Genomic DNA, 8797 nt, shown 5'->3' with positions numbered 1-8797 from the left:
CCCTGAATTTTAATTTGATTTAAGTTGGAAGATTAATTTAGAATTTGGTTGTATTTTCTGTTCTAGATCTGCAATGTCCATTGCTACGAAATATGGTGTGTCCATACCAGGTGAGGGGAGCCTGAAAGCCTCTGTGGAGCTGCTAAAACTCAGGCTGGAGAGAAGTCCCAGCAGCACACAGAGGGCTAGGCTCAGGTGGAAGTGCCTGGTGACAAAGCTCTCACCCTGCTGCCACCTCAGGCAAACCTGAGCTGGGTTATAACATGTGTCTGGGCTGTGCACATTGGGTAGCACATGCAATGTAAGGCATGATAATAAATATTTCAGGGGCTCAGTTATACTTTTTGTRCCCTAGAATCTGACAGACAGACACYAATATCTGARAGCAAAATGAAGAGTTCTGCAGCTCCTCAGTTCCAAAGCCTCCTGGTGTCTGTGTATCTGCACTGTTATTAATTCTTCTGTCCACAGGGAAACCAGCCCTCCAGAAAACAAAAAGACCTTCTGACATATAAGAGTGAGACACAGAAAGAAAAGACACTGAATACCTTTAATACCTCCAGCCTGTAAAGTCTCCTCAGAGACAGGCAGGTAACTGGAATTTTGCTCCAGGACCGGMACAAAACTCTAATAATTTTATTCCACAATGCAGCCATTCCTGCTCCTGAAGTGTTTTGTCCTGAGAACTAAAAAAGCAAACAAGCATCAATCAGAGATTTATCTAATGACGTGGAAGACATGGGACCTGCAGTTCCATGTTGTTATTAGGGAACAAACAGGACGACCGGAGCTGCTTATTGAACCGGACTGGGCTGTTAACCCCCGGAGTCAGAATAAAAGGAAACCGCGGCACCAGTTAAACCCTGGAAACGGCTCCCGGGACCGGCGGCGCTCCGCCCGTGCCTTCTTTTATGAATGAAGCAGCTCTGCCCCTACCGGAGGCTCCACCCCCACCGGCTCCACGTGCGGAGGGGCCGGGGGGTGCGCGGGGTGCGCGGGGAGAGGGGCGCGGGGTGCGGGGTGCAGGGTGGAGAGTGCACGGTGAGAGGGGTGTGCGAGGTGCGCGGGGAGAGGGGTGCGCAAGTTGCGCTGGGTGCGCGGGGAGAGGGGTGCGCAAGTTGCGCTGGGTGCGCGGGGAGAGGGGCGTGGGGTGCGCGGTGCAGTGCGGAGAGTGCACGGTGAGAGGGGTGTGCAAAGTGCACGGGGTGTGCAAGGTGCGTGCAGAGCGCGGTGTGCGGGGCGCGGGGTGCAGTGCGGAGTGTGCAGGGCGGGGTGTGCGGTTGCGGGGTGTGCACTGCGGGGTCTGCGGGGTCTGCGGTGCGGGGTTTGCGGCGTGTGTGGTGCGGGATGTGCGGAGTGTGCGGTGCGGGATGTGCGGAGTGTGCGGTGCGGGGTGGGCAGCGCGGGGAGCCGGAGGAGCCGCTGCTGCCCCTTGGGACCGGGCGTCGACGGGGACAAAAACGGCCGGGCAGTGTGAGGTAACTGAGAGGGGGTAAGGGTAAGAGTTAGGGAGGGCGCTAAGGGTGGGGAATTTGGTTTCTCCTTGTGGTTGTAGTGTGCAGGGAACTGGTGTGTAACCATGATGTAATGTATGCACTATCACGTACAGACCTATCTGGTCTGGGAAGTGAAGCGTTGGTTTCTATTCAGAATGCAGATTGTTGCTGGAACGGTATCTTTGTCTGTTCTTAGAGTGGAAGGTGAACATTTCTGCATTGGGAAGAAACTTCTGCAGCAGCAGCACAGGATGGTCAGGCAGCCTGCTTGAGCCCAGAGCTCACCTGCAAAGCTCTTGCTCTTCTTGATATAAGAGAGAATGTGTGTTCCCAGACCAGCCTCTTTCTGACATACCTGGAACTGCTCCCCAGCAGGGAAGACTGCACTTGACCTACCATGCCTCTCTCACTGCTTCAGCCATACAGGTCACAGGTGATGGCGTATCGTGAGGAGTTTGACCACTACTCTTCCCTGGCCAAACTCATGTCCATCTACCACACAAGCAACAGAACCATCTTCAACTGGACAGAGAGCCGCATTGTTGAGTGGGAGAAATTTGCTGAGCTGGCTAAATATGAGCCAGAATCCCAGAAACCAACAGTGAAAGCTCTCCTAATCGTGGCATACTCGATCATTATCATCATGTCTCTCTTTGGGAAYGTGCTGGTGTGCCAYGTGGTGCTGAAGAACAAGAGGATGCACTCAGCCACCAGCCTCTTCATAGTCAACCTGGCCGTGTCAGACATCATGATCACGCTGCTCAACACACCTTTCACCTTGGTAAGTAGCTGGTGGTGCTGTCCCTTCAGCCAGRACAGGAGTCTCCCACACACCAGAACTCTGCCTGGTGGTCATATTCTTCCCATGCATCCCTTCCTAGGGCTGAGCAGGAACCCAGCACCACCAAGTCTAATTAACAAYCCTGCCAGGCAAGTAAAGCACTGTTCAGCAAACTGTGGGCTCTCTGTTGCTCTCTTAGACTCTGTAACTCKTAGAAACTCTGAAGTCTCTCCATGTGTGCTACCAAACCCTAATAAGAGCTTCTTGAGGAACAAGTGCCTGGGTGAACATGTGATTTTACAGTGCACTGTCACTTAGTGGGTCAGAACAGTCTGAATGCCAGACATACTGGGTGACTGAAAGAAAGTAGTCAAGCTTTTCAGACATGCCAGCTGAATAAAGGTTTCAATGAAAGCTCTCCAGATTTGTCGGTGGGGTTGATATCAAACCTTGGTTCACTTTTTCCAAATATAGTTGTTAATGTAATAGAAAGTTAGTACCACAAAAAATGTCTGTAGAACAACCAGGGAGACAGTGGCAACAGCACTCCATAATCTGTGGGGTTTGACCCTATAAACACTTCCTTAAAGGTGTTTCAAAGACCAGAATAGCTGATCTTTCTTTAGGTTTCAGGTGAAGCTGGCTCTGAGCCAGCTCAGGTACCAGCCAAGGGATTTCCCCATGGATTTGTTTTCAGCACGTTTTTTAGCTGATGAGCTGTTGTTTCCCCTCAGGTCCGGTTTGTGAACAGCACATGGATCTTTGGAAAGGCCATGTGCCACATCAGCCGCTTTGTGCAGTACTGCTCCCTCCACGTGTCCACACTGACCCTGACGGCCATCGCTCTCGACAGGCACCAGGTGACACTGCCTGTCCCTCTTCCTTCCAGAGCTCTGGGAGGAGACTTGAGCTGTGTGAAGGTTTTACCCATGTCTGTCTGTGGCCATGACAAACACTGGCTGTGTGTCCAGTGCAGGGCAGAAGGGCTGCCCAGGCTGTGTGCTTGTCCCTAGCAATCAGTCCCCTTTCCTGTATATTGTCAAGTGGTAAGTCCCAGACTATCGGATTTTACAAGCCTAAAGATCTAACAAAGAAAATTTCATGAAAGGTGAGTTGCTGCCTCAGCAGAGGAGAGAAAAGCTCAGCTTCATAGGCCCAGCTAGAACAAGAGACATTTCTTATATAGTTCATMCAGAATAAACAAACACCCCTGAGTGAAGACACTTATGTAGATATCTTCTCTTTTTTTGACCTRATGTAACCCCCAGCTTAAGGAAATTTTTCTCACAGAACAAGACAGAGGATGAAATTTGAAAGCTTTTCTGAGCAGACTGAGAAGTTCAATGTTTCCATTTTCCAGGTCACTCTAATGTACAGGATATTTTCCTAGTCACGGCTGTCATTTTCCTATCATTAGCTGTGTTAGGTTATGTCACAAACCGCCCACCCCCCATGAGGGCTGTGAGGGGCTTTGCTTCCCACAGGAGAAGAGTCACRGCAGAGTCTCTGTTGCAGGTCATCCTGAACCCTCTGAAGCAGAGGATGTCTCTGACAAAGGGAGCACTGAGCATCTCTGTTATCTGGCTGATGGCAACCTGTTTCTCSCTGCCCCATGCCATCTATCAAAAGCTTTTCCAGTATAACTACAGGTGAGTGATCTCCCCTTCCCAGTGAGTGTGTGGAGCTCTGCATGCACCCTTATGCAGTGCTGCTCATCAGGGAGGGTGCTGGAGCATCCCAGSCWTGGGGAAGGGYGATGTGGGATGAGAGGGAGTTGGTKTATGAGATCCACTGCCCAYAGCAGAGACTGGRGCTGTGGAAGAGCTGCCYGGCCTGCCATGGGGCACACTGAAGCACCGGTTGTGATACTTCCCTGTATTTCTTCCACGTGGATTTATGAAACAGAACCAGCCCTCCCTGAAGTTTGAGATTCCTCTGCCCAATGTTACACCAATGAGAAAAGCAAAAAGAAGCTCCTACCCCCTTCTCCATGGAGCAGGACTGTGGGGGACCAGTGTGAAGTTGCAGGGGGACCAGTGCTTTGGCAGGATCCGGAGCTGCCCTGGTGTGCCATGGTGCCTCCCCAYAGCAAAGGGAACTCTTTGCTTGGCTGAAGATGAAGAGAGCAGATAAAGTGAAATTTCACACCCACATGAGGACTAGTGAAATATCAGAAAAAAAGAGAAGGTTCTGATGTAAAGTGATGTAAAGAGAAAGAAAGAAAAAGGAAAAAAAATCAGAAGCAGAAGCTTATCCCCTCAAAAAAGGCCCAGCAATGGCACTTGTCTCTGCTGTCACCCTCTGCCAGGGAGAAATACAGAACCCTGACTTTGGGCTTGCTTTGCCCTTGTGCTCCGTTCCTCTGTGGTACCCAGCCTGTTCTGCCCCTCCTGTCCCCACCACCCTGTGGCATTGCTGTGACCTTTTCTGTCTACAAAACAGTCCGTAACAGTACCCAAGCGGGATTTTTGTGGCGGGTGTCACGCTGCTGGTGCTGCCCTTCRCAGGAATGCCAGCCTCCAGGCCAAGGGGATAATCTTACCATGACCTGTATTTTCAGGCTGAGATCAGCATCCCAGGGAGTGGGGCAAGGAGACACTGATAGGCAGCAGGAATGAGATTTCTATTGTAGACATTGACCTTCTGTATAAARACAAATCTAATTTGCTTCAGCCCAGCCAGGTCCCTCCTGTTGGCAAAGCAGGAGAGCGTGAGTGCCTGCATAGGCTGTCACTGCTTTTGGTGTACGAGGGGCTGGAAGTGTGATGGGGGCTTCACAGCCCTCCCCTGCCTGTGCTTGTGCCTGATGTGACTGAGATGCCCAGGGGATATCATACCTCCAACTGTCCAGACTGTAAACAGGGCAGGGTTACTCTGTGCTTGCGTTGCTCTGCAGCTGTGCTTGGGGATTAGGGAACAAATTGCTCATGAATGAACAAACGCTACGATCTGTTTCGGGGCACCTGTCTCTGCTCATCCTTTGGCATGGCCAGAGGAAACCGAGCCCTGTGTTGGCATGAGGCAGCTCAGCGATATAAGGACTTCCAGGACATGCTATTCCTGTCCCTGCTTTCCATTGAAAAAAAAAATCCCAGTTGCAATATTGCTTTTAATAGTTCATGCAGGGCCAGGGCTACTGAGATTCCTACCAGGGAGTGGTTGGGGTTCTGGGATGGGAAATGGGCTCTGCCAACATCAATCTCTCATGTGGCTGCACTACACACAGCATGTCTGAGTCCCTGATCATATCAGAATTCACCAGAACAGTGTCTTGTCAGATCCCCTTTAGCAGGTCCCCAGTGGTGAATCAGATCCTGGGGAGGAAAAGGCTGAGTTCAGTAAGGATGATTTTCCCTTCTGCATCAGTTCCCCTCTTGAGTGGCATCTCCAGGTCCTCTGTACTTGGTGGACCCATTGTCACTCCTCTGACCTCATGCCCTGCTGCAGTCACCCATTCTCAACACTCTCCTGTTTGTGGCATGAAAGGCAGCTTCAGCAGTTGAAAACAGGATATTAAAGATATTTATCAGTACTGCAATGAATAGTATAGCTTGATGGTGACTAAAATCTACGCTGAATAGAGGAGAACAGAAGACAGGGGCTGAAGAGAGAAGAGTAAAATAGAATAAGAGGAAGAAAAAGAGAGGGGAAGGGAAAGAAAAGGAGAAAACATCCACAGGAAATAAATGTGTGAGTGCTCCTTTCTCTTAATATTCCATCACTTCCAGTCACCAACTGCAGGGTGTGGAGGGGCCAATATTGTGTGGTGAAGGGTGCTGGGGCTGGGAGCCACTGCTGACCAGGCAGTGGGAACACACTCAGATTCTGGGGCTGGATGGGATGGGATAGGTGTAAGGGGCTGTTAAAATGAGTCGTTGTGTATGGTTACACTCMATCCTCCTGTCAGTTAATTGTCAATGGTTCAACTGGAGCCAACTGATGAATTATCACACAAGTTTTAAGATGTATCAGGAAGGTTGTAGGAGCTGATGGCAAGGGAGTGGTGGGTAGGGCAGAGAAGGGAAGGGAGGTGGGTTGGTTACACCTGTGAGGTTTTCTCACAGCTCCTAGCCTCCAGAAACCCATTCCTTCCCATCYAAAACAGGTTTGGCTTACAGCTGCTGCAGCAGCTCCTGTGCTGGGGGTATGGCAGGGCGAGGGATCCTCACTGCTGGGGGCACAGCACGGTGGGTGCTCACATGCAGGAGCTGCTGSTCCACCCTGAGAGAGACATGTCAGAGCTGTGGCTCAGTGTCCTCCCTCTGCCTACAATACACCTCTGAGCAGGTGGCTGTGGGCAGTGTGAGACCCCCACTGTGGTTTGCTATTGCATTTAACAGCAATAGCCACAGGCTCTATCTGTGTTTCTTTGTTTTCAAGGGAAGCCACTGTCCGGAGTCTGTGCCTCCCTGATTTCCCTGAGCCTGCAGAGCTGGTGTGGAAGTATCTGGACCTGTCTACTTTTATCCTTCTTTACCTTCTGCCTCTGCTGATCATCACTGTCACCTACATGCGCCTGGCCAAGAAGCTGTGGCTCCGCAATGCCATCGGGGACGTCACCACGCAGCAGTACGTCATCCACCACAGGAACAAGAAGAAGAGCATCAAGATGCTGATGCTGGTGGTGGTGGTCTTTGCRGTCTGCTGGTTCCCCCTGAACTGCTACGTGGTGCTCATCTCCAGTCTGGGCATCAAGACAAAGAACTCGCTCTATTTTGCCCTGCACTGGTTCGCCATGAGCAGCACCTGCTACAACCCCTTCATCTACTGCTGGCTGAACGAGAGTTTCCGCACGGAGCTCCGGTCCCTGCTGTGCGTGTGCCAGAAGGTGCCACAGGCTCAGGAGCAGGAGCTGCCACCCAGGGCTGTGTCCTGCCGTGAGGCGTGGCTGGAGCAGGCCAGGTGCAGGAAGGGACCTGCCTCCCAGGCCAGCTGCTCCCCCAGGAACCCCTCAACAGCCAACACGGACCTGTGAGCCACGGGGCTAAGGGGGGTTATCCGGCTGGGGGAGGCATCAGAGGGCATCTCCCAGTGTCCCCTCAGGAACCAGCATTGCTGCTCTGCTGACTTTGGCCGGTCTCACTGCAGCCCCTCCTCTGYTTGGCATGGTGGGCACACAGCCTCTCCAGCACTTTCCCAGTAAAACCCATGCTGCAGCTGGCCCAGGGACAGGAATATGTACAGGGGACATAGACCTTCTCCAACACGGTGACCTGCTTTCAGATTTTCCTTTTTATTGCTAAGAGAGGGAGTAGACCTGGGTTTCTGTCACTGGCCTAAGTCACTGACCTGTAACATGCCATAACATGGGGCTCTGCACATCACAGGATCCATTATAAGTGTTTGAAGGAAGGCCTTGGACATCCAGATGAACTCCATCCACAGAAGTATCACCAGATAGTATAGCAAAGCCTCCCAGCAGAGGTAAGGATTGTTAACAGCAATTTTCCCCTCAGATGCTGATGCTCCTCCTGCCCTGTCTCTGTCCCACCCACAGCAGCTGGAAGCCAGCCCTAACCAAGGGGAGCAGAGATGTGCCCCAGGAGCCATGGCTGTAGGCTCAGATGGCATGATGATGGACTAATRTAATCCAGTGAGATGTTCTTTTTATTATAAATATATTAATTCAGGAAAGAGAGCTACACTGGCACTTTGTAAAAGGCCACAAAATATTTCATCAGGGCTGTAGCATTCACCCACTCAAGAATGGAATCATTCTGCATTGTTACTAGTTGCTGTAAAAGTCCCATTTAAACAACAGGAGGGCAAGAAAGTGCTGGAAGGAATGTCCTGTGAGAAACAACTGAAGATTCTGGGGCTGTCTAGTTGGTGCARACCAGGTTATGGACTCCAGTAGCTGAAGGGCAGCCATGAATGCTGGGGGGTTCCTGGGTCTGCCCTGGTGATAGTCCRGACAGAACTTCTGCATAGAGAGGCAGTGAGGGGGCCAAGTGGCTTGAGGGAATAAGGACATACTCCCATCATCTTCCCGGAGGAGGATGAGCCAGATCAAAGAAGGGAAACTTGAGGACTGATTTTTTTTTTTTTTTTTTTATGTTCCATTTGCACAGTGAGAAGGAACAGGACAGAAGGGAAGAGAGTCGTTGCTTCAGGCCACTTGACCCCAGCTGGGCACCTCATCTGTGCACTGCAATGCACACCAGAAGAAGACAGCAGAGCACGAGGAGTGGCAGCAGGGATGGTTGAATACTTGGTCCTTGAGAGACGTTGCTTGGAGCTCAACAATCACTGAATTTGGGAATTCAAAGCTGCCTGTGCTGGGTGTCAGCGCTGTCCTCGCTCAGTGTAGAGCAGGGTTTGTTTTCAGTCATAAAGTATTGTGAGTTTTTCAAAATGTGAAGATAATCTCCAATTAATGAGCATCACTTCATTTAATTATTAAGAGAAGCTATCATTTGCTTTTTTATTGTTCCTCACCCCTCATTAGCTTTTGCTGAGCAGCTCTCTAACTGCCATATATTGTCTTTCATATTTCTTAGCTTTGTTTTCCTTCCTTCCT

At 50.9% G+C, this 8797-nt stretch overlaps 1 protein-coding gene across 1 annotated transcript; it reads left to right on the top strand.

Annotated features, from left to right (window-relative positions):
* The first annotated feature begins 1358 nt into the window (after positions 1–1358).
* On the top strand, positions 1359–8797 carry LOC130582366 (G-protein coupled receptor 83-like). Its single transcript, XM_057381016.1, has 6 exons — positions 1359–1478; positions 1693–2277; positions 3012–3137; positions 3793–3926; positions 6658–7701; positions 8349–8797. Exons 2-5 carry the CDS (start codon positions 1894–1896, stop codon positions 7250–7252), a joined length of 1239 nt encoding a protein of 412 aa, XP_057236999.1. The 5' UTR covers positions 1359–1478; positions 1693–1893; the 3' UTR covers positions 7253–7701; positions 8349–8797.

Source organism: Malurus melanocephalus, unplaced genomic scaffold, assembly GCF_030028575.1.
Source record: "Malurus melanocephalus ecotype Western Australia unplaced genomic scaffold, MMel_1.1 scaffold_486, whole genome shotgun sequence".
Classification (NCBI taxonomy): Eukaryota; Metazoa; Chordata; class Aves; order Passeriformes; family Maluridae; genus Malurus; species Malurus melanocephalus.
The sequence above is the reverse complement of the archived record's forward strand: the minus strand, read 5'-3'. Positions and strand labels throughout refer to the sequence as shown.